Source organism: Talaromyces stipitatus, genomic scaffold, assembly GCF_000003125.1.
Source record: "Talaromyces stipitatus ATCC 10500 scf_1105507295549 genomic scaffold, whole genome shotgun sequence".
NCBI classification, from domain to species: Eukaryota; Fungi; Ascomycota; class Eurotiomycetes; order Eurotiales; family Trichocomaceae; genus Talaromyces; species Talaromyces stipitatus.
The window spans coordinates 3,101,385-3,124,043 of NW_002990117.1; the positions used below are offsets into that span (position 1 = coordinate 3,101,385).

The 22,659-nt window shown below is 47.1% G+C and overlaps 8 protein-coding genes across 8 annotated transcripts, besides 2 other annotated features; 5 read left to right on the plus strand and 3 right to left on the minus strand.

The window, feature by feature from the left end:
• Positions 1 to 747: 747 nt before the first annotated feature.
• TSTA_019990 (uncharacterized protein) lies at positions 748 to 1,554 on the plus strand (the record flags this gene model as incomplete). Its single annotated transcript, XM_002484129.1, has 2 exons — positions 748 to 1,059; positions 1,117 to 1,554. 2 exons carry the CDS (start codon positions 748 to 750, stop codon positions 1,552 to 1,554), a joined length of 750 nt encoding a protein of 249 aa, XP_002484174.1.
• TSTA_020000 (mitochondrial import receptor subunit (Tom20), putative) lies at positions 1,423 to 2,829 on the minus strand. The gene is made up of 2 exons (XM_002484130.1): positions 2,638 to 2,829; positions 1,423 to 2,577 (listed from the first exon to the last, which is right to left on the minus strand). The coding sequence occupies exons 1-2, from the start codon at positions 2,693 to 2,695 to the stop codon at positions 2,126 to 2,128; spliced, it is 510 nt and encodes a 169-aa protein (XP_002484175.1). The 5' UTR covers positions 2,696 to 2,829; the 3' UTR covers positions 1,423 to 2,125.
• A 158-nt stretch (positions 2,830 to 2,987) lies between these two features.
• Positions 2,988 to 5,163, plus strand: TSTA_020010 (Exocyst complex component Exo84, putative; the record flags this gene model as incomplete). Its single annotated transcript, XM_002484131.1, has 2 exons — positions 2,988 to 3,387; positions 3,440 to 5,163. 2 exons carry the CDS (start codon positions 2,988 to 2,990, stop codon positions 5,086 to 5,088), a joined length of 2,049 nt encoding a protein of 682 aa, XP_002484176.1. The 3' UTR covers positions 5,089 to 5,163.
• Positions 3,128 to 3,148: a microsatellite.
• A 298-nt stretch (positions 5,164 to 5,461) lies between the features above and the next one.
• Positions 5,462 to 6,718, plus strand: TSTA_020020 (ion channel nompc, putative; the record flags this gene model as incomplete). The annotated part of the gene is made up of 2 exons (XM_002484132.1): positions 5,462 to 5,669; positions 5,823 to 6,718. 2 exons carry the CDS (start codon positions 5,462 to 5,464, stop codon positions 6,716 to 6,718), a joined length of 1,104 nt encoding a protein of 367 aa, XP_002484177.1.
• Positions 6,719 to 6,818: 100 nt separating this feature from the next.
• On the minus strand, positions 6,819 to 9,411 carry TSTA_020030 (ABC transporter, putative; the record flags this gene model as incomplete). Its single annotated transcript, XM_002484133.1, has 2 exons — positions 6,819 to 8,494; positions 8,551 to 9,411. Coding segments are annotated over 2 exons (2,537 nt in total), but the record flags the coding sequence as incomplete, so codon positions are not given.
• Positions 6,841 to 6,924: a sequence feature (CT-rich).
• A 377-nt stretch (positions 9,412 to 9,788) lies between the features above and the next one.
• On the plus strand, positions 9,789 to 11,690 carry TSTA_020040 (peroxisomal AMP binding enzyme, putative; the record flags this gene model as incomplete). The annotated part of the gene is made up of 3 exons (XM_002484134.1): positions 9,789 to 10,236; positions 10,308 to 11,452; positions 11,529 to 11,690. 3 exons carry the CDS (start codon positions 9,789 to 9,791, stop codon positions 11,688 to 11,690), a joined length of 1,755 nt encoding a protein of 584 aa, XP_002484179.1.
• Positions 11,691 to 12,167: 477 nt separating this feature from the next.
• Positions 12,168 to 13,522, plus strand: TSTA_020050 (uncharacterized protein; the record flags this gene model as incomplete). The annotated part of the gene is made up of 2 exons (XM_002484135.1): positions 12,168 to 12,691; positions 12,715 to 13,522. The coding sequence occupies 2 exons, from the start codon at positions 12,168 to 12,170 to the stop codon at positions 13,520 to 13,522; spliced, it is 1,332 nt and encodes a 443-aa protein (XP_002484180.1).
• Positions 13,523 to 14,128: 606 nt separating this feature from the next.
• On the minus strand, positions 14,129 to 21,219 carry TSTA_020060 (bifunctional pyrimidine biosynthesis protein (PyrABCN), putative; the record flags this gene model as incomplete). The annotated part of the gene is made up of 3 exons (XM_002484136.1): positions 14,129 to 14,359; positions 14,414 to 20,409; positions 20,472 to 21,219. The coding sequence occupies 3 exons, from the start codon at positions 21,217 to 21,219 to the stop codon at positions 14,303 to 14,305; spliced, it is 6,801 nt and encodes a 2,266-aa protein (XP_002484181.1). The 3' UTR covers positions 14,129 to 14,302.
• Positions 21,220 to 22,659: the final 1,440 nt, after the last annotated feature.

Below are 22,659 nucleotides of genomic sequence, written 5' to 3' on the forward strand. Positions count from 1 at the left end.
GTATACAGGACTTTCTGCCTACGGATTTAGCAATCTGCATACGACAGCGCATAGCATACTATTGAATGGATGCACTGCGGACGGCAATCGACATTTCCCCATTAATATTTCCTGTTTAAGGAATATGGAGGGTATCCTTGCGGCCTAACCACCTGCAGGGATGCCGGGAAGGCGCAGGAGTCTTGTTTCAAGAAGAACGGGTGTTTGCATTTATTTTCTGCTTGCTGAAAATGCAGTGTCCTCCTTCTGAGTATTCATATGCACGTCGCTGTATTTAGGCAGATGTCCTGTTTCTACCCGGCTGCACCTAAAGATTCTGGTATACCTTACTTGCATAGTACCTAGGTAGTCAGGTTACATCTCTCCTGAAAAGCGCAAACACACCTGTCTCTCCTGTCTAACGGCTTCCAAGGCTGTGGACGGAAAGTTGCTCAATGTACAATATAACAACATAGCAGTCATGTCCCTTTGTTATACACAGAGCTCTCCTTGAAGGATATGTGTGACTTTTAGTGTCTAGTTTAGAGCTGAGGCTGGGAAGAGTGTCAGCCCCAGCTGAGGGGTGGTGGATGGTATGCATGGATATAGCTCTGGAAAGCGACTGACGGCCATTTTGAGCCTCAAAAGCCTCATTTTCTATATAGAAATACATTGACCCTGCCTAGGTAACCTGGAACTTCTTTCATGATTCAAAATTTCAGAGCACCACCTACCCAGGCCCTAGAACGAACTGATGAAACGAAGAAAATGTTCCAAAAGAGAGCCCTCTATATCCCCTTCACCATCCTCCTCATCACAGCAACCATCCAACTCGCACTCGTCTCTCGAATGGTTGCATTTCTGCACATTCAAAAGACTGAAGTTGACTCTTATCATGTCTTGAGCAACAATGCTACCGACCATACTGCAAACAGAGAGGATTTCTATCTCCATGTTCTACCGGAAAAACTATCCCTGAATCAGGGACATGTCACCAACGGTGCAGCGGGATACGGGTTGGTGCTGAGTATTGCCTCCTTGGTAGCCAATGTTTTTCTTAGGAGGGATGCGTATAAAAAGGTTCGTAGTATCCCCTTTTTACTGGATCTAATGAGTTGAAAGACTGATAATGATCAGCGCCACAAATCCATCCTCCTAACAATAACCATTTCCCTCTCTCTCCTAGTCCTCTTCACCCTCTCAGCACTCGTCTACGTCGTTTCGGTAACCTACCTCACGATCAACAACAAAATCGACATGGACGTTGCGCGCGCCGTTTCCTCGAAAAGCCAGCCATACAACATCGACAGCTGGACGCCCGAAACTTGGTATCGAGCTTTACTTCTACTCCCGCTTGAGCAAGACACGATTGAAAGCTTGAACAGCGCACACCACGAAATGGTTGCTTGGAGGTGGTGGGTTTTGTTTTATCACATTGTGGATTCGTTGGTATTTTGGTGGACGGGGATGGTTTTGGTGAGGGTATGGAGGAAGAAGAGGGATAGTCCTAGTTCTGAGGAATTGGTGGAGTATGGGGTTGGGTATGCTGGAGAGAGGAGGGAGAGTAGGAAATAGGCTGTTTCTCTCTGGATTGAGACGATGGATGAATGAAGAATGGTATATAAACAGTGCTTATGAATTGGGTTATTCTCGGCACGCCTTCCTTCTTGACGATTGTTTCCTGTTAGGTAATGAAGTAAGCAATATACAGAGCCATTCATATAAAGAATTGAATCATTCGCAAGATAAAATACAATTAGAAAGCGTCTTTATAAGGAGGCAAACAAAAGAGTACAGTGCCAGCATCAAGCTGTCCTTCAAATACAACAACGATAATGAAATCAGCCTCGGACAATCCGACAATCACAATCATCCAACACATGCAGACTGCGCCGGATCTTTTCATCTCAGAATGCTCGTAACCTGTCTGCAGAAAAATGAATAAAACAAATGCGAGGAAGTGTACAGTGGAGAAGTGGAGTTTGAGTGTTTAGTTTGGGTGTTTCAGGTGGACGGTTCCTTTATGTGTGCATGAGACGTAGCATATACCGTGTCGAAGAAGGATGCGTTTCGAAATCTAGTCCGTGTCGAATTATTATGTGTGTAGTGTTCCCCCTGAATTCAGTCATCACAGGACTAGGTCGATTTATTCCACTCCATGGTTGTCGGCGCCGGCACCCTCAGTGGTAAAAGAACCAAGTTTCAACCCAGTATCCAAAGCAACCATCTCGGCAAGAATCTCCAGCACATCCTTAGGCACAGTCTTATCATATATCGAAATCAAATCCTTGGGTTGAGGATAGACCTTGAGCGCCTTGTAAAAAGCGAGGGCCGCTTCGACATTGTCCGATCCTTCGGCGCAGAGACTTTCCCCCTTGGCGACTTGACCCATGAAATAGGCCTCCTTCTCTTCCAAGTCTGTAGGGAATCCTTCGTCCTTTGCGGCATTGACGGCTTTCTTGATTTGTTCCCGTTGAGCGGCGCCTTGGGCCTCGGCCTCTTCCTTTGCGGCGCGAGCCATGCGACGGTTGTCTCTTTTTAAAGCTTTTCGGAATTCAGGATCGGACTGTCTTTTGTAGTCGAACCATACTGCATATGCTGTTGATAAATCATGATTAGCAAGGTACAATTTCGTGGAATAGATGATAAGTGACATACCGAGAAAACCTGTAATCACGGTGCCCGTCGAGAGGGCAATCAATGTGGACGTCTTCATGATGGATGTGATGTTAATGTGACTGCGAACTAGATACTCGGAAGAGCAAAGTATAAAGGATTAGGTGGTTGCAAGTCAATCCGTGGATGTAATAATGGATTGAGACGTTGTTGTTGTTTGTTCGGGAGCTCTGCTACAGACTCGACTCGCTCGCGGCTAAAATTAATTTTGAGCTGGTGGATCAACGTTGTTCCGCCGCGGCGTTTCAGTCAGTGCCCACACGTTTACTCCGTATGTTCGGGAAGGACAACAACGTCAACCAAGCAAAAGGAACTGCCATTGCTGCGGCAAGATGGCTTCGCAATTAGATAAACTCATGGACGTCCGTGGTCTCACCCTGAGAAACAAATCGCGCCGTCGACCACAAATCAGTGCGCCGCAGCCCATCACCGGCCCAACCCCGTCTGAAAGGGGACCCTCGGCCGCACCGCCAGGAGGAGGAGGAGGAGGAGGTGGTGGTGGTGGTGGTACTACATCGGATCTTGTTAAGCGCCGTTACTCTGCTCGTTTTAATCCAGTTCCCGACTCGAGTCTTGATGCCCCTCCCATACCGAGTCTGCCGTCGGATTTACAAGTATTCAAGAATCGGGATGGACCGTCTGCTATCCCGAGTGGATTGCAAGCTGGACCAGGTGTCACGCTGGAGGTTGATCTTAAAGCACTGAAGGATCCTTCGTTACCAGTCGAGAAATGTGTGAAACCCTCTTCTCTCATTATATTGCATAAAGATTAATGTTGTCGCAGATGTGGCTGGACTCCTCGCTAATGCTTCTGAGGAGGAGATTCGAGATTATCAACAGAGCTTGCGCAGAGTGAAGAACCGCACGTCGACAGATCTGCAGCAGAATGTGTACCAAAACCGGACACAATTTATCAAAATCAGCGAAGAAGCAGAGAAACTCAAGGGTGAAATGCGTACTTTGCGTACACTAATGTCAGAGCTGACGACAACGCTGGGTCAAACCCACGAAGCAACCGGGTCGAATCAGCTGTTGGATGTTGATGATCGCACAATGAAACGCAGTAATAGAAGCTCAGTTGCAAACCTCGAAAATATGTGGAACCTACAACTCCACGCGTTATGGAAAACAGTTGAAGGGTCTCAAAAGTTCCTCCCCGCCATTCCAGGTCGACACATCGTCCTTGAAAGTGGTCACTGGGTAGAACTTGACTCCGCGACCTGGAAACCGCGTCGACCGGTACATATCGTCTTGCTTAATGATCACTTGCTGGTAGCTGCCAAGAAGCGCAAGCGGATTGACCCCAATAGTCCAAATCAGCAACGTGGTCCGGCTCCAACTAAACTAGTGGCTGAAGAATGTTGGCAGCTTCAGGATATTGATATGATTGACTTGGGGGCAAATCTTGGATCGGGTGCAGCACGCGCCGAAGCAGAGCATAAAGGTGTACCTCACGCAATCAACATTCGCGTCGGTTCTCAGTCTTATACATACCGATATGATCAACGTAACAATACAGCTAAGAACGAGCTTTTGGCAACTTTCCGCAAGACAGTTGAAGATCTCCGCAAAACTCTCCGGTCCGAAATTGAGAATTCAAGTAGAGCCGGTGATGCGATGCGTTCCCTTAACCAACTGGAAGGACGTCGTAAATCCAGTTTATTCGATATCCCGGAGAGTTTCAAAGACAAGCCTGAAGTACGGATCGATGTGGACGGTAAACAACAAAATCTGCGATGGGTGGAAGGCCAAATCGACGAACTAGATATTGACATTGCGCTGCAACACTTTGAGGAAGCTGTGTCGAGTGTTGAGAGGTTAAGAAAGCTCGCTCGGGGCCTGAAAGGAAACACCTTTGCTCAGGACGCCATCAACCAGAAAGTCGACGAACGAGCAACCAATCTGGCGAGCATCCTCTCTCGTGCATTGGTAGACAAGCATTCATTTTCAGTAGCCACAAAGACCCATGTTGGTTGGTTGGCTCGTCTTGGATTCGAGGATCGCGCACGCGAAGCCTACCTGCGCGCTCGTTCGGAAGTCATCCACAAACGTGCACGCCAATGCATCTTTGAAGGCGACCTCCCCCTATACATTTTCCAAATATCATTCGTCTACTTCACTCTTGTGAAAAACACCATTGGCATATATCAACAATGCTTCCCGCCCATGATGACCAGTGCATGCATCAAATGGGCAAAGGAGCATTTAGACCAGTTCAACGCCATACTTGTCAGACAATTGAGTAGTGTACAGCGAGGAACAATGATTTGGCAGAAATGCATGGATACCCTTGATGAACAAGCTGCGATGTTGGGCGAGGTTGGAGTTGATTTTAGTGATTTGATTAAGAGGGGTCTTACTGAAGATGCAAATGGCGTGGATAATGGGCAAGGGGGTGAGCTTGGAGAGCCGGGTGATGCGGAAGCTCAGTAATATTGGAGTTGGTAATGCAGTTATGACTTTTGAATGTGTATATAAAGTAGTATATACAATATTTCTATTCTATCTTATATTTGACACTTGCAGTAGCACCCTGTATCTACATGGGTTAATACACCGACAATTAACCACACCATTAATTTGTTCGTCCAACCAGAACTCTTCATTTCTGATTCGAAGCGGTCACAACCGTTACATTGATTAAGTCGACCGACTTAGCTTCAAATACTAGTCGAGCAGATGAATTAAACCAGAATACTGGGCGCAAGCTCATTATTATAAGTACCTAGGTAACACAGCTCCCCATCAGTAAGATCGGAGCTCTTCAAACTTCTTATGAACATAATCAATCCTACTCTCAAACTCAATGTCCTTCCTTTCCTTGCCCCCCGAGCTTTTGGCGCTGGTCGCCAGTTTTCTCGAAAGAGACAGCGATATCAACTCTCTGTCGCAAGTCAATCGTCGTCTTAATTTCCTCCTTGTCCCCAAGTTATACCGACATAATGTGCGCAATGGGAGTTGTTCCGCGCTGCTCTGGGCTGCAAAACATGGGATCAAAGGCACAGCAGAGAAGAGTATATGGCTCGGGGGTTGCGACGGTAATAATGCCATGGATGATGATGGCTTAACGGCGCTTATGTTGGCAGCCAGAGAAGGGCATGCCGATTTAATTAGGTTGTTCTTATCTGAAAGCCAAGAGAGACAAGAAGTGGACGTTAATCTTAAAGATTCCCTCGGTCGAACAGCGATATCCTTTGCTGCAGAGCATGGACACGAAGCAGTAGTGAGATGTCTGCTTGAAACCGGACCTGTGGACCCGGAGTTAGGAGACAATTTGAACGAAGGTCCGCTTTCCTACGCAGCCGAAAATGGGCATGTAGGAGTTGTGAGACTTCTCCTTGCCATGGATATGAAGGATCTGGATTCAAAGGATATCAGTGGCACAACACCACTCTCTCGGGCTTGCGAAAATGGACATTTGACGGTGGCCAAAATGCTGATAAAGACTGAACGAGTGGATGTAAATTCACGAAATGTGTCTGGCCAGACGCCGCTGTCGCTAGCCGCAGAGAATGGCCATGGAACAGTTGTCAGATTGTTGTTGAAGGATGCTCGAGTAGACGTCAATTCCATGAACTCTCGTCGCCGGACGCCACTATCTTTAGCTTCTGAAAATGGTCATGTTACCGTCGTCCGAGCCTTGCTTCAAGATGGGCGTTTGGGCGATTCAACGGATGGTCACGGCCGAACGCCATTATCTTGGGCTGCCGAGAACGGGCATGGACCAGTTGTCAAATTGCTACTGAAGGTCAAAGACATTGATGTGAATTCAAGAGACGTTGTCTTTCAGACACCTCTATCCCTAGCTGCGGAGAACGGGCATAACACGGTAGTCAAGATCTTACTAAAGGACAGTAGGGTGGATGTTGACGCAAGAGATGCAACAGGCTCAACACCTCTATCCCTAGCCTCGAGAAACGGACATTGTGCAGTGGTACAATTATTGCTTGACACCAAACGTGTTGATGTAGATGCAAAGAATCATAATGGTCTGACTCCCATATTCCTGGCAGTGGTGAACAATCATGAGAAAGTCAAGGATCTCCTACTCAATAGTCAATAGGGATATCAATATTGGCATAATCCAGGATATGTGCATGGTGATCAAGAAGTAGGGTATAGTAATATCGACAATAATATACAATAATAGATGCGACATCACCTCAAGTACGCATCTTATCTGACTCTGCTTCTTCTTCAGCGTCTTCTATTTCATCCTCATCCTCATATACTTCTTCATCCTCTTCTTCCTCCTCTTCCAGTTCTTCTGACTCATTTGAGTCGTTATTCATCGCCGTGGACTTGCGTTTCGATCGTGACTTGCGCGGAATAACGTAACGATATCTCTTCCCGTCAGTGAGTTCTCCCTCGTTATCTTTCCCGTACAAGAACATTGCCTTGGATAATGAATTTTCAGACCAGATCGTGTCCCAGGCTTTTCGATCGGATGATAAAGTACTATCATCCGGTAACACGCCCTGCGCGAATTCTAACTTTTGACCGTCCCCGACTTCGGACGGCAGTCGCATCCAGAATCGTACAGTGTCTGGAATTTCCTCTGGAAGATGGCTCACCACAATCAAAGCTTGTTCAGGTCCTAGGTAGGGTAACGGCAGGCTGGCTAATTCTGGATCTTGTTCGGCTGTCGGTAGGCCGGAATTATTCAAAAGGTAAAAACACTTTTCGCGCATATTAGCCGGCATGCCTGAAAAGGCTTCGTCCAGAATTATAAGTTCCTGTTTCTTTATGATGGCTCGAATGAACAGCACCAGACGCTGTTGCGCAACGGAGAGTTGGCCAAAAGTCACATTGTCGGCGTAATCAATATTATGTTTCGGATGATACACAGGTGTCGATGTTGATCTATTATCCACGGCGGTCGCATCTGTGAGGTTTTCTCGGAATGTTTTCGGAATAAATGACATGTCTATTCCTTCCTCTGAATGGGTAGCCGATTTAGCGCCTTTCACGTCTTCTGCTGAAGGATCTAGTTCTGGTTTGAAATATTCCAAAACTGCGTCGACGAGGGTATCGCGTTCGTAGGTCAAGACCGGCTTCGAGAGGAATGTATCTGCCCATGCAGACTCGATTGACGCACGGACAGAAAGCTGTCGAGGGAAGAAGGCGTGAATCTCTGGAGAGGAATGGCCCATTCGGGCTTGAAGGTCGAATATAGATATACCAGGTACGCCTTGTTCTGGTAAGCGGGATCTACCAAATAGACGAACTGGTTGCGCATATGCTTGCGGATGATCAGATGTGATGACAGACAATAATGTCGTCTTGCCTGAGCCATTGGCCCCGAGAATGGCCCACCTCTGACCCTGACGAACTCTCCACCACAAGCCCATCTTGTTTCGTTTCCTACCTCGCACTATCTGCATCCAATTCCCGAGAACGACCTTTTCCCCATACTGGACATGTACACCCTCCATCTCAATTACCGGCTTCCCGTGTTGAGAAATCTGCGTCAGGGCTGTCGGATCAGCCACCCCGACATTGCTCTTGGAGTATTGGATAACTTTTGTTTTCTTGTCATCTGCAAATTTGTAACGTTGTAGCTCGAATAATCCACCCGGTGCAAATAGCCAACGCAATGGTGTTCTAGCCTTGCTGGCTTCACTTGTAGATATTCCGCAGGCCTTTGTCGCTTGTTTGTAGAAATCCTTCTTGGGTCCACTAAAAGCTATCCGGCGATTGTCGAGAATCAATACATGCGTGATCCAGTCAGGAATGGCATCTTGTGGGCGTAGTGAAATCATGACTCTGGGTGAGCATCGATACGCGAGATTCCGTAAGAGGGATGATATGCTTTCAGTTGTAGCAGGGTCGAGACCCACTAAGCTCGACCGTTAGCCTAACGAACACTAAGTCTTGTTTACTAGAAGTACTTACTAAATGGCTCATCCAGAAGAAGTAGCTCCGGGGTGGACAACAATGCTTTGGCTATTCGCGTACGTCTCGTTTGTCCATTGCTGAGGCTAGACATGGGCAATGCCAAAAGTTCTTGCAATCTGAAATCTTTAATAACCTGCTCCAATTGAGCCTGATCCAGGTTTTCTCCGGCATTCTCGTCCTCTAAAGGATTGAGTTCCGTTTGTCCCGTCAAGTACTGCCGTACTGTCCAATCGGTATCCTCCCGTAGACTTTCATATCTCGCGCTGAGATAGGCTCCTCGTGTGCCGCCTGTTGCTTGTGAGCCTTCCCCACTGAATCCCACATAAGCAATCGCGTTGCTCGGTGATCTCTTCCTAGGGTCCTTTGGTGTAAATTTCCGAGAGATCAAATGTGGATACTGACGTGATCGAGGCGGCACTGCAATGTATCGACCTTGAAGCACATTGAAGAACTCCGTACTATCAGAGCCAATAACGGCCCAATGAAATGGTCCTTCCTCTTCTTGTATTGATTGTTCTTGACGCAACTCCCTTTCATAACGCTCTTTCGCACGCTTCCCGCAAGTCGGCGGGGGAAGCTCCGGCCATTGCGGCGGTCTGGACGGAAGCGTGAAATCGATTTTATTCAATAATGGATGGTTCTCTTGTCCGGAAGCGTCTGAGGAGACAGGGTAATCGCGATAGAAAGTGCCTTCTTTGATAGAGATCAATGGCCTCCATTTGAGCTGATAGAGTTTGTGTAGGTTTGTTTTCTGCTGGTACTTTTTTATTTTTGGTGTCGTGGTTGCATGGCGCAGGAACTGGCGCGGTATCGAGATTGGGAATTTCCTCGATCGAAGTGCAGGCAGTACCAGCATCGCTTTCTTAAGTCTGCTCTGTGATGCAGCCAGATAGAATTGAGACAGAGTTGTATAAAGCTGTCGTCTTTAGCTTTTTGAGTCAATCCGATATCGTCGTGCCAAGCCGGCTACATTCCGACAAGCCACGCTTAGTCAGCAGCCAATCACCATCGTACCTCGGCAGTCAGAAGAAAAACCGAAGAGTACAGGTTCCTGGATTAGTGCCTCAGGAATCTGTCCGATTTACTTCGGCAACCGATCCAACGACCTGCCCTCTATTGATCTCCTTCTTTTTCTTTTTACTCTTTATTTATTGTATTTGGATCTATACACGGAGCCAGATAGACATTCAGGTGGCTGAGCTTCATTGCAGCTGGCTCATGAATTATACATAGTTATGTCTCTTGCGACTACGGCTAATAACCTCACCCCGGCCACCAACTTCCCAGCTTTCTTTAACTGGAAACATTCCACTCCTCTTCTTATAGCAGTCGCTGCTGTCGTAATGACTGCTCCTGTAATCGCTGCAACTGTACTGCGAGGTCGTGATACGTCCGATGTGCCAGAGATCACGTCCATTCCCTCATTGCCGCTGTTCGTTGCGGCTAAGAACCATGCGACCACTGACAGCAAGAAGGTGGCTGTAATAGATCGTACAAAAGGAGAGAGCTTCACGTACAGACAACTGTTGTCAGATGTATCGGAGAAGAAGAAGTGGCTGCTGGAACATTTGTCACTGGCTGATTTGGATCAGAGAAGGATAGCATTTCTAATTCCCAATGGCTATGACTATGTCGTGATGCAGTGGGCTGTATGGGCTGCCGGGGGCGTTTGCGTCCCTCTCTGTATGTTTTCTTACTTCGAATAGGTCGAGATGCTGCGCATCCTTACTTACCTATTTTTTTTGCGCTTGTAGGCACCTCACATCCCATCAAAGAGCTTTTTTATACAATTGGTGACTCTCAGCCCTCGTTGGTTGTGATTCATCCATTCTTCGACAAGGTCCATATAGCTCTACGCGAACAAGTCAAGGATGTGCCCTTCACAGAGTTCAACCCGCTTTCGAGCACAAAGAATATAAATATAGTCTTACTTCCACCCTTCCATGAGTCGTTACCTCTGAACCGAAGAGCTCTCATGATATACACATCTGGCACAACATCCAATCCAAAAGGCTGCGTTACAACGCATAAGAACATCACATTCCAAGCTGATTGTCTAGTCAAAGCCTGGAAGTATACTTCATCAGACCACCTGATACACGTCCTACCCTTGCATCACGTTCACGGCATCATCAACGGTCTGACTGCGTCTTTCCTTAGCGGCGCAACAGTGGAAATGTACCCCAAATTTGACCCAAGAATCATCTGGGAAAGATGGCAGGACAAGGGCTCGTCAACAATGTTCATGGCCGTACCTACTATATACTCCCGCCTAGTCGACTATTTCGATGCGCACATTCGGTCTACGGATGCTGAGACCAGTTCGAGAGAAGGTGCCAAAGCGCTTCGGCTTGTTGTCAGCGGGTCTGCTGCTCTACCAACTCCGATTAAAGTCAAATTTGCAGAAATAACTGGCCAGGTTTTACTAGAGCGGTATGGAATGACTGAAATTGGAATGGGTATCAGTTGTGGTCTGGATGTGTCTCGGCGATTGGACGGAAGCGTGGGCTGGCCGTTACCCGGAGTTCAGGTGCGGCTGACGGATAAAGAAACCAAAAAGATAATTGAGCAAGATGAAGAGGACGGCATGATTGAGATTAAGGGCGATAACGTCTTCCTCGAATACTGGAACAAGCCGGAAGCCACGGCCAAAGAATTTACACCCGACGGGTGGTTCAAGACAGGAGATGTTGCGAAGCGCTCCAAAGAAAACGGCGCATACTACATCCAGGGCCGCGCATCGGTTGATCTGATCAAGACCGGTGGATACAAGGTATCTGCGCTGGAAGTCGAGCGGAAAATACTCAGTTTGGAGAATATACAGGAAGTCGCCGTTGTCGGTGTGACGGATGAAGAATGGGGCCAGCGTGTTGCGGCCGTTATCAAGCTTAGAGATGGCGTAAGTAAATCATTTTCCTGTTTGATCTTTGATTGTGTTTATGTTTGAGCTGAAATTGATCATCCTACAACTGAAGGCCGGCCCCTTGGACTTATCAACCCTAAGAACGCAGTTAAAGCAAGAAATGGCTCCTTACAAAATACCCACGATCCTGAAAATTGTTCAAGGAATAGAGCGCAATGCGATGGGTAAGGTTAATAAAAAAGATCTGCTGAAGAAGTACTGGCCGGATGCGTGAATATAGGAGTGATATCCAGCTTGGGTGTTATAGATCTATATACATAGATTCAGTACCATAAGTTTAGATACTGTATATATAAATTTACACATATAGAATGAATGTCTTAATCAAAGTCTCCAAACTTGTACCATCGATGGATTCTGTGACATCTGGATAAGCTTTAGAATTCAAAGTCATGTTGGTTAGGGCATTCCGTGGATATTCCATCTACCCTCCCATGGCTCCGAAGAACATTACATCAGACTTTTGCTTACTTTTTCCTTCATGAGTCAGATATCGTGTCTAAATGAGGGAAACCGAAGCTGGAAAATAACATTACCCCAAACTGGTCTTCCTCACTCCTAAGAATACTACCCCTACCTACTTCGACTTCACTCTGCTACTGGAAATTACCTACATATATCGCATGTCCGATTCTAGCAGACCATCTGCTCACATGCACTGCGATCAATGACGCCGTCTATCTCTCGCACGATGGGCCTAAATACTACTTTCACCAAACACCAACACAGACAGAGCGACGACCTCCTGGCATTAGGCTGCGTATCTCAATGTCACGATCAGCCATCACCAAAGGCCACAAAGGGGAACGATTATACTTTACGCCTAGACCAAATAAAAACTAACAACAGCGACGACAACATCGATGGGGATGGGCCTTGGTCAAACAATACCATCGATGTCGCGAATTCATTATCTTCGTCGTCTTCTGTGTATTCTGCGTCGGAGGAACCAAATAACAGTACGGAATGTACGGTCAAGATCGCCACGGATAGTGAGACAAGTGCACGTAGTAGTAGCATCGTTTCACGAAACCAGGAGAGCGTCAGGAGTATTGCTAGTTCTGTTGGGGTTACGAGCGTGAGCAGCCATTACAGCCAGAAATGCAATCAGGAGGAAGAGCAGCAGAAACAGAAGCGGAAAAGTGATGAGTTGAAGCATACGCTAAGTTTTTCTTCATTGCGGAAGATAAAGAGCCTTGAGAAAATCCCATTCAAGTGAGTTGATTATCATACACAAGAATGGAGAGTGCGCTGATGGCCTTCAGGTGGCTATGTCGAAAGTCCGATGAACTTATTCAGAGAGGCGATATCGAAACAGATGATCATCAAATTCAAAAGTTGCAAGAAATAACCCCTGACCTCGGAGCGATAATCGTCCAGAGAATGGAAAGACTAGAAGAGAAAATAGACATACTCTTCTCTACCACCTCAAAGTCGACACGAAGCACTATAGATGAGAGTAGCAGCACGTATCAGTCGATACTCGATCCAGACGCCGACACCCCTGTCGAACAACCCTTATACAAGACCTACAACCAAACACCCCTCCAAGCCCAAAAAAAAGAACATACAGAGACCATACAACAAACCGAATTTAAAATCCTCACAGCCGAAATCAACCACCTCATCAAATCCAACAACAACCTCTCTTCCTGCATCGACGCTCTAGGCTCATCAGGTCTGATCGATTTACTCGAAATGCTGAGTTGTTCATTGGAACGCCTCCATTCTGCGATTAATTCTTTACGTGAGCGGCAGCAACAACAACAAAATCTAGACAGTATCAATAACGAGGAAGGAGACAACCAGCTCAGATTACAAATAGACATCATCCAAAGCCTAGGATTTCTCCTTGGTCAAAGGGAAGAGCAACTGAGACATGAACGAAAACTCAATCAGAGCTATAGGGAAAATATTGAAGGATTGGAAGGCATGATTTCTGCATTGGAGGTGGAGTGGAAAAAGGTTAGCCCTTTTATATCGAATTCGGAGTGCATGACGGATTGTATTGGGAGATTGAAAAGGGGAACCATCGTTCGTACTTAGTTAATTGGTATTGTGTCGTCAGATTTGGTGTTTTTCTTTGTGTCGTTGAAATGGAGATTGATGTATCTCGTAGGATCGTCTGGTGAGAGTATCCCAGTTAGGGGTAGGACTTGATTGAATCTCTATTTAGAACTTCCACAATAGTCACAACAGAGTTCGAAAAATGTAATCAGAGCGAATCATAACTGTCTCAGAAAAATGAATAATGTTGAATATTGGCAATGGCAAAAAAAAAGAGAAAAAGACAAAATTTGGACGAAGTGGACTATGACTACTTTCTAAAATTTGCAGAGTGGATGATTGACTTCTCTGTGGAGACGAGATCCTGGACTTCTCCATATCTCGATTACACGAAAAACAATGTAATCGAGGAAACAAAATAAGAAGAAGAAAAATGAATTGATTGTATATTCATACATATCACACGCCAAACCCATCCACGCTATGCAAAAAGTAGAAGATAAACGCAACACCAGCCCAAACCATACACAGACACCAAAAACACGACGACACAGATGAATCATAAACCATACACATACAGCACCCATTAATGCCAATCTTCACACATTATACATAAAATCATCTAGGAATCTATCTGTTCCTATCCAAACTTTAAAAAAGTCTACGTTCTGTTTAGTGTAACACAATAACTTTTGGTACATGCGAAAAATGTCACAGGTGCGAGTATAACAGCAAAGAAAAGATTTATATCATCGAGATCGACTCATGGCATGACTGTCCTCGTTTGCCCACAACTTTCGACCAGATTGTCGAGAGTATCTAAGGTGCTAGAATGAGAGCCAACAATGCCATGCGGCAGTAAAGACCATAACGCATCTACAAATTAAGAGTTAGTATATTCGAGATCAACACTGTAAGGGTCAGACTTACCTGTCTAAAATAGGCTGCTCTCTGGTCAAAGTCGACCTCCTCCCCAATCTCAGCGTTTCTCGGCAATGGATGCATAACAACCATGTGGCTCTTTGCATGTTTCAAGACCGAGTTGTCAACGACGAAGCTATCCTTAAGTCTTTCGTATTCGTTCAAATCGGCGAAACGCTCCTTTTGCACACGTGTGCAGTACAACACATCAGAGCGAGCAATAATCTCTGGAGTGAGCTCCTCCGATTCTAAGACCAACTGGCCGGAAGAAACGACCAATTTGCGTACATCTTCTGGTAATGAAAGAGCCTTGGGAGCTACCAATTGAACACGGACATCATAGAATTGGAGCAATTTGATCAAGGAGTGCACAGTGCGACCGTATCTCAAATCGCCAAGGAAGGTCACAGTCAAGCCACCGACTGTACCAAGTTCTTCCCGGATGGTGAAAAGGTCAAGGAATGCCTGAGTTGGGTGTTCAAGGCTGCCATTTCCACCATTAATGATAGGCACAGGAGAGAATTTGGCGGCAGTATGGGCGCTCTTTTCATCAGGGTGACGAAGAACAACCGCATCACCATAGCAACCCAAGGTGCGGATGGTGTCCTGGAGTGTCTCGCCCTTCTTTGTCGAGGAGTGCTCGGTAGAGATCGCAATAGTGCGGCCTCCAAGTCGCTGCATGGCTGCGTCGAAAGAAGCAGATGTGCGTGTGGAAGGCTCGTAGAACAATGTACACAAGACACGACCCTTCAAAATATCAAGCACTCCCTGTCTCTCAACTCCTAAACGCATCTCCTGAGCCACGGTGAAGAGGAGATGGAGATCAGCACGGGTGAATTGGTTGACGGAAATGACGTGCTTCTGCTTAAATGTCGAGCGCGAAAGAAGCTCAAGCAAAGAAGTCGATGTTTGAGATGAAGGAGTGAAGAGCGGGGGACCGAGCTCAGGGACGTTAGGAACGGTATCAGCTGCCTTTGAACGGAAAGGTCGTACAGGAGTACTGGTCGAGAATCGTCGTTCGATTGCATCAAACTTAGGCTGCACCCGTGGGGAGAATGCCTTGACTGAAGGCGATTGTGGCACGATGCGGTGACCGGACATATCCGAACCTTGAACAGCTTCGGCCTGGATATCGCCGTCGAGACAAGAGGTCTTGTTCTGGAAAACCACACGGTGAACAGATCCCTTCATTGGCTTGCCATTGAATGGTGACCAGACATTGCCACTGTTGAAAACATATGGACGATCAATCTCAACTTCCACATAGGTGTCTAGCTGGTCATGAAGCTCGAAGATCCTCTTGGGGTTGTCATAAAGACGAGTCGTAATGTCATCGATAGTCAACTTATTTTGAGAAGCTGCGGTGAGCAGTAAGGGCAATGCATCGGCAACACCGACTGTGGGACTAGCTTCTTTACCAGCTAGTTGATATGGAATGGTACCAATGGAGAAAACGTCAATAGTACTTAAGTGCTCCCAAAGGGCATTTTGATCCTCAACAGTTGGCAACCCAGTGCAGTCAGGGAAGTCCTTCTGAGTAAGGAAGAGACTGTAGATGGAAACATCACAAGTGACCTTGAGGCCCTTCTCCTTACTCAAAGCGATCAAGTTGATGTCTTCCTTGGAGGAAACGTTCAGGACATGAACGTTTCGGTTGTGCAAGCTTGCCAAGAGAAGAATTGACGCCAGGTCGGTAGCTCTGGCATCGGTAATCATAGGTTTGTTGGCGGGCCAGACTCCAAAGTGGCTGGTGACTGCAGCTACCTTATTGATGTTTCCAGACAAGTGATTGAAGGGAATGAAAAGGGCTCCAACTTCTCCGGTGATATGACCGATTTGTTCCGCATTGGTAGCTGTCGCGGCAACAGACAGGTTGAAATCACAATAGACTCCGGTCTTTGAGTTCTGTTGGGCTGCCTTCAAGGCAACGGCGTCTGTCACAGAGGCATCTACACCGACGGGCATGACACGGATCATAGTGAAACCAGCAGCGATGCAGGCCTTCGTTACCTGCTCGAAATCCTTTGAACCTGAAGTAACTAATCCCGGAACAAAAGATGCTACGTTGATAAGGCCAGGTAGCACCATGGTACGATGGCTGGTTTGGTGGTCAATGGTGAGAATCTCAAGCTCAAACTGCTGAGCAAGCGCCTCAATCAAGATCTTTGCGTTCTTAACATTAGTGACCAGGGGAGTCTGATAGTCAACCGCCATACGTCTAGTCCTGTAACCCTTACTCATGTAGTTGGCAGGACGACGATATCTGTTGCTTGATGGCAAGTTGATGTACAAGTCAATCAAGTTGTTGGCGAGATGCTGTGTCAAAGAGTACTCCGACTTGAGATCCTCCTCCTCTCCATTGAGGAGTTCTAGATACTTGACAGGAATACCATGCTCCTTGATATAATCAGCGGTACCGGCGGTAGCAAACAAATTGTAGCCCATCTTGTGCAGTTTTTGGATAGAAGGAAGCATTTCCAGCTTCTCTTTGAATGAACCAATAGAGAGCAAGATGTTCTTCTTGGGGAGACGGAAGCCTGTTGAGATCAAAGCCTTAAGATAAGCCTCTGCTCGGTTACGACCGAAACAAGCAACTTCACCAGTCGAAGCCATCTCGACACCCAACACAGGATCCGCACCAGAGAGACGAGAAAAGGAGAATTGAGGAACCTTGACACCGACGTAGTCCTTGGGGATGGTGACTGGAGGATATTCTTGGAATGGTATACCCAACATAGCCTTTGTTGCCATCTCGATCAAATCGACGCCCATGACCTTGGAGACGAATGGGAAGGAACGAGAAGCACGAACATTGCACTCAATAACCTTGATATCATTGTCTTTGGCAATGAACTGAATGTTGTAAGGACCAGTGACGTTGAGCGCGTTTCCGATCTTTCGCGTGGCATCCTCGATACGTCTGACTGTCTCGGGGTCCAAATCCTGGGGGGGGAGAATGAGAGTAGCATCACCAGAGTGGACACCAGCATTTTCAACATGCTCTGAGATGAAATGGCCGACCATGACACCGTTGCGGGCTACTGCGTCCATTTCAATTTCCTTGGCATTCTCAATGTACTTGGTGATGACGACTGGGTGCTCGCGAGAGACATCAGCCGCCTGCTTCAAATAGTTTGCCAGATCATCCTTGGAGTAAACAGTGTTCATGGCAGCTCCTGAAAGAACGTAAGATGGTCGCACCAACACTGGATAGTTGACTTTGTCGCAGAAAGCAGTGGCCTCTTCAATGCTGGTCAACTCCTTCCAGGCAGGCTGATCCACTCCGATGCGGTCGAGCATTCGGGAGAATTTGTAACGATTCTCTGCGCTATCAATCATTTCTGGAGATGTTCCCAAAATCTTGACGTTGAGACGGTGCAACGGCAATGCGATATTGTTGGGAGTCTGACCACCCATGGACATAATAACACCGCTGGATGACTCTAGTTGGTAGATATCCAAGACGGTCTCCAGATTAATGTTCTCGAAGTAGAGCCTGTCAGCTTCATCGTAATCAGTACTGACAGTTTCCGGGTTATAGTTAACCATGACAGTCTTGTGGCCTTGTTCTCTTAGTGTACGGATGGTTCTGACAGAGCACCAGTCGAACTCCACGGAGGATCCAATTCGGTAAACACCAGATCCGAGCACCATGACACCATGATCGTTGAATGAGATATCATGTTCCGAACCGTTATAAGTCAAGTACAGGTAGTTTGTAAAGGCTGGGAACTCCGCGGCAACGGTGTCGATTTGTTTCACAACTGGAATGATGCCGGCCTCCACACGCATACGTCTGATAGCCAATTCATTCGAGCTCAAGAACTTAGCAAGCTGACGATCAGCGAAACCGAGTTGCTTGGCCTGGCGAATGAGGTTGACAGGTACATTCGTAGCGTTATACTTTGCGGAGAGAGTTTTGCCGAAGTCACTGAGGCCCTTAAGTTTGCGCAGGAACCACTTGTCGATCTGAGTCAACTTCCAGATATCATCGACAGAGTACCCATTGTGCATAGCATTAGCAATGGCGAAGAGACGCTGATCCGAAGGTGTCTGGAGCTCAGTATCAATTGACATCAGCGCACTCGTCTCGTTGAAACCCAAGTTGTGAAAGTCAACAGAGCGAATGGCCTTTTGGATTGCCTCTTCAAAAGTCCTACCGATACTCATGACCTCACCCACACTCTTCATGGATGAACCGAGCTGGTTGGAAACACGGGTGAACTTTTTCAAATCCCAACGAGGAATCTTAACAACGACATAATCAAGAGATGGTTCGAAGCAGGCACAAGTGACCTTTGTGACTGAGTTGGAGATCTCATTCAATGGAATACCGAGACCAAGTTTGGCTGCGATGAAAGCAAGAGGATAACCGGTTGCTTTTGAAGCGAGAGCAGAAGAACGTGACAGACGCGCATTCACTTCAATAATGCAGTATTCCTTGGAGAATGGATTAAGGGCATATTGAATGTTACATTCCCCGACAACTCCCAAATGACGAATGACATTGACAGCAGTTGTTCGCAACATGTTGTAGTCCTCATCTGAAAGTGTCTGAGAAGGCGCAACGACGATGGAGTCACCTGTGTGGATACCCAGAGGGTCAAAGTTCTCCATGTTACAGACAGTGATACAGTTGTCTTGCGCGTCTCGAACGACCTCGTACTCGATCTCCTTCCAGCCTTTCATACTTCGCTCAATGAGGACTTGAGGACTGGCAGCAAAAGCCTTGGTACAGAGCTCTCGTAGCTGCTTAGGATCTTCGGCGAAACCGCTACCAAGACCACCAAGAGCGTAAGCTGCGCGTACAATGACAGGGAAGCCAATGTCCTCAACGACCCGCATGGCCTCTTCGATGTTGGAAGCAGAAGCGGACTTGGCACATTTCTCGCCAATCGATTCCATGCTTCGTGCGAACAACTCTCGGTCTTCGGTAGTAATGATCGTCTCAATCGGCGTTCCAAGCACCTTCACGCCAAGTGCTTCGAACTCATCCTTCAATTGGATACCGACTTGCAACGCTGTCTGACCACCAAATGTGACATAGATGGCATCTGGTCGCTCGTGCTTGATGACCTTGCGCACGAAGTCGGCATTCACAGGTAGGAAGTAGACCTTGTCGGCAAGACCCTTCGAGGTTTGAATAGTGGCGATGTTGGGGTTGATAAGGATGGTGTAGATTCCTTCCTGTTTCAACGCCTTGATGGCTTGACTACCAGAGTAATCAAATTCACCAGCTTGGCCAATGCTCAAACCTCCACTGCCCAAAACGAGGACTTTTTTGACAGATACGCGTGGCGCCTTCTGAATGTTTTCTTCAATAGTTCCACCAGGGAAGTCGACAGGTTTGTTCAAAGCTTCGGGCGAAGCCAAAACAGTCTTGATCGTGTTGATGAATACGTCAAAAAGGTACTCGGTGTCACGAGGACCGGGAGTGCTTTCTGGGTGGAATTGAACACTGAAGTATGGACGACTAACATGGCGTATACCTTCGTTACTGCCGTCGTTGGCGTTTACGAAGAGTTCCTGCCAACCCTCTGGAAGTGTAGCTGCATCGACGGCGTATCCATGATTTTGGGAAGTGATATGACACTTTCCAGTGACCATACTGGTGCAAGGAATATTGTGACCTCGGTTACCAAACTTCATTTTGATCGTGTTGGCACCAACAGCTCTGGCGAGTAGCTGATGACCCAAGCAAATACCAAAAATGGGTATTCTACCTTCCTGCACGGTTTTTGAGATGTTCTGCACAGCGGTAGCAATCGTCGCAGGGTCACCGGGACCGTTGGAAACGAAGAGACCGTCATATTCGCGTCCTGCAAGAGTGTGGAAATCGTAGTCCCATGGGATGACCAAAACTTCTACGCCACGTGACAGAAGGCATCGGAGTTGATTGTATTTCATACCAACGTCTAAGCACAAGACACGTACCGGTCGACCGGAGGGGTGTTTTAGGGCGACGGCTTCTGGGGGAGTGAAAAGTCGAGGCTCTCGAATAGACACTATGACAAGTCGAATTAGCGTTTCCATCGGAAAACATTTTTACGCGAAACAGGAGACATACCCTCAGCCACAAGGTTCTTCTTGTTGGGATCCACCCATTCAATTTGCTCGTAATGTTGTTTCCATCGACCTGGAGTGGTGGTACCGTTGCTCTCGGCGCCATTGGGTACTTTAGAAGACTCGAGCAACAGACGACCGAGCATGCTACCTTCCTCGCGGATCCGCTTTGTCAGAGATCGGGTATCAACACCATAGATAGCCGGGACACCCTCCTCCTTGAGCCATTGACCGAGTGATGACCGGGCCAAGAAGTGGGAGTAGTCTTCGCCAGAATAGCTGGCTACGACCAAGGCCGCAATATGAATTTGAGACGACTCGAAGTGCTTGGGAAGCTCTTTCAGGATCTCGTCCATTGTGTCCCGTGGAGGGACACCATAGTTGCCCACCAAAGGAAATGTAATCACGAGAATTTGTCCTCGGTAGGATGGATCGGTGATAGACTCGGGGTAGCCTACCATACCGGTCTGGAAAACCAATTCCCCAGCGACACTCTTCTCGGCACCAAAGCTGTAACCTTGATACACAGTGCCATCTTCGAGCTCCAAGGCCATCAACTTTTCGGAGACACCGAGGATGGGGGAAGTTGCGGGGGCAATCAAGTCACCATGACCAGCTGCAGGCATGGTGGGAAGCGGCTGCAAGCTTGTCGCCGACTGATATGAGGCAACCCCTCCGCCTGACGGGCTAGAGGGAGCTGCATTGTCACTCACGCGAGCAGTGCGGGGCGATGCGGCCTCGTGCTGCGGCATCTCTCTCTCTCTCTTTTTTTTTTTTCTTCTTTTCTTTTATATATGAAGTGATTTCAATTCAGAAAGGTCCTCAAAGGACAAAGTCGAATCAGAGTCACTCTACCGAAGCATTAGCAGCTTTCAAGACTAAGCGTCTGTCTCGTCTGCCACTTCTGCACGGGATATAAAAATGGAGTAGAGGGGAAAGAGGGATCAATGAGAAATTGGACTGTAGAAGGAGAAGAAGAGGAGGAAAAAGTTGCAACAAGGTAGGCAGGTACGAGGGCGGGAAAGAAAAAAAGATCGATCGTCAGGTATTTTTCCAAAAATACCACTTGGCGGCAGAATAAAAATTCTGTGTATTTAGACCCACATATGTGGGATGAGATCTGCCGGTAGTGCACTCTGATTGGGCTTCAAGCCCAGGAAGCGGTCTATCGGTTGTGGCTAACGCCAGGGCTGCTTTTGACCGCCTGCATATGCAGGCTTAGCGCGGTAACCGTAATTAAAAAATACACCATGTTTTACTCCTCCCCCGCTTGCTCTTTTCTTTCTTTTTTCTCCGAGTCTTCACGGTCTGGACTTATCAGAGGCGTGGCTTGAGAGGAATCAATTTACTTGCTCATAGTCCAGTTCTAAATCCCCCTATGCGCGACCGATGCAGGAGTTAGAACCAAGCCATTGATCTTTGAATCTCTGCATGCATGGATCCAGGCCAAGATAAGATTTGCTCCTCGGCGATATCGGTTTGTCCTCTTACATCATTCTTGGCATCTATCTGGAGGAACATCCTCCAGTATCTATAGCACTAATTCTGCTTCATTCTAGTTGCACGGATTATATATGATTGAATCCTAGATTGAGAGGTTAGAGTCAGTGTCTGCCACTTATTGAGTATGCCGAAGAGCTTGTTTCATTGTCTAACTTATAGCTTCTGCGGATTGTGGGAACTCAGTCATGTATGCTCGAGCGTCCTGTCTTGGACATAAACAGTGACAAATGGATTTCTGTCTCGTCAAAACTTCCAAGGTTGCAGCTTAGAAGTCAACCCATAATAACTAGCAGCGACAACTGAATAAGCGAGCACAGATGCCAATTATCAGCAGTAAAAGTGTTGATGTCTTGGCACAGACGGTCCAAGCTCTCTGCAGTTCCTTGTCCAATGTCCGTACTTCGGAAGCGCACCTCTACCCAATCAGAAGCTGTTCTTTACTCTGGACTAACCATAGCAGTACTAGTCCGACATTGAAGTACATCTCCAGCCAATCAGTTTCTCGTCTCGCAGCATTCCAGCAACCCGTGTTCATGTGAGTGTCTCTTATCTTCAAGAATGGTCGACCTTCTCCTCTGCTGCCATGCCATAGTTATAACCTCAGTAGGGATCTGCCAGCTCTTGCAGGCCTAAATCTCCGTCACTGATCCAAGTTGACTCTATGTTCAGGGCGTTTTTCCTTCTCATTT

Bases quoted from the DNA above. Each gene is read 5' to 3' on its own strand.
- TSTA_020000 (XM_002484130.1), bottom strand. From the start codon at position 2,695: ATGAAGACGTCCACATTGATTGCCCTCTCGACGGGCACCGTGATTACA. The intron at 2,578-2,637 runs GTATGTCACTTA...ATTTATCAACAG, and splicing joins CGTGATTACAGGTTTTCTCG to CATATGCAGTATGGTTCGAC.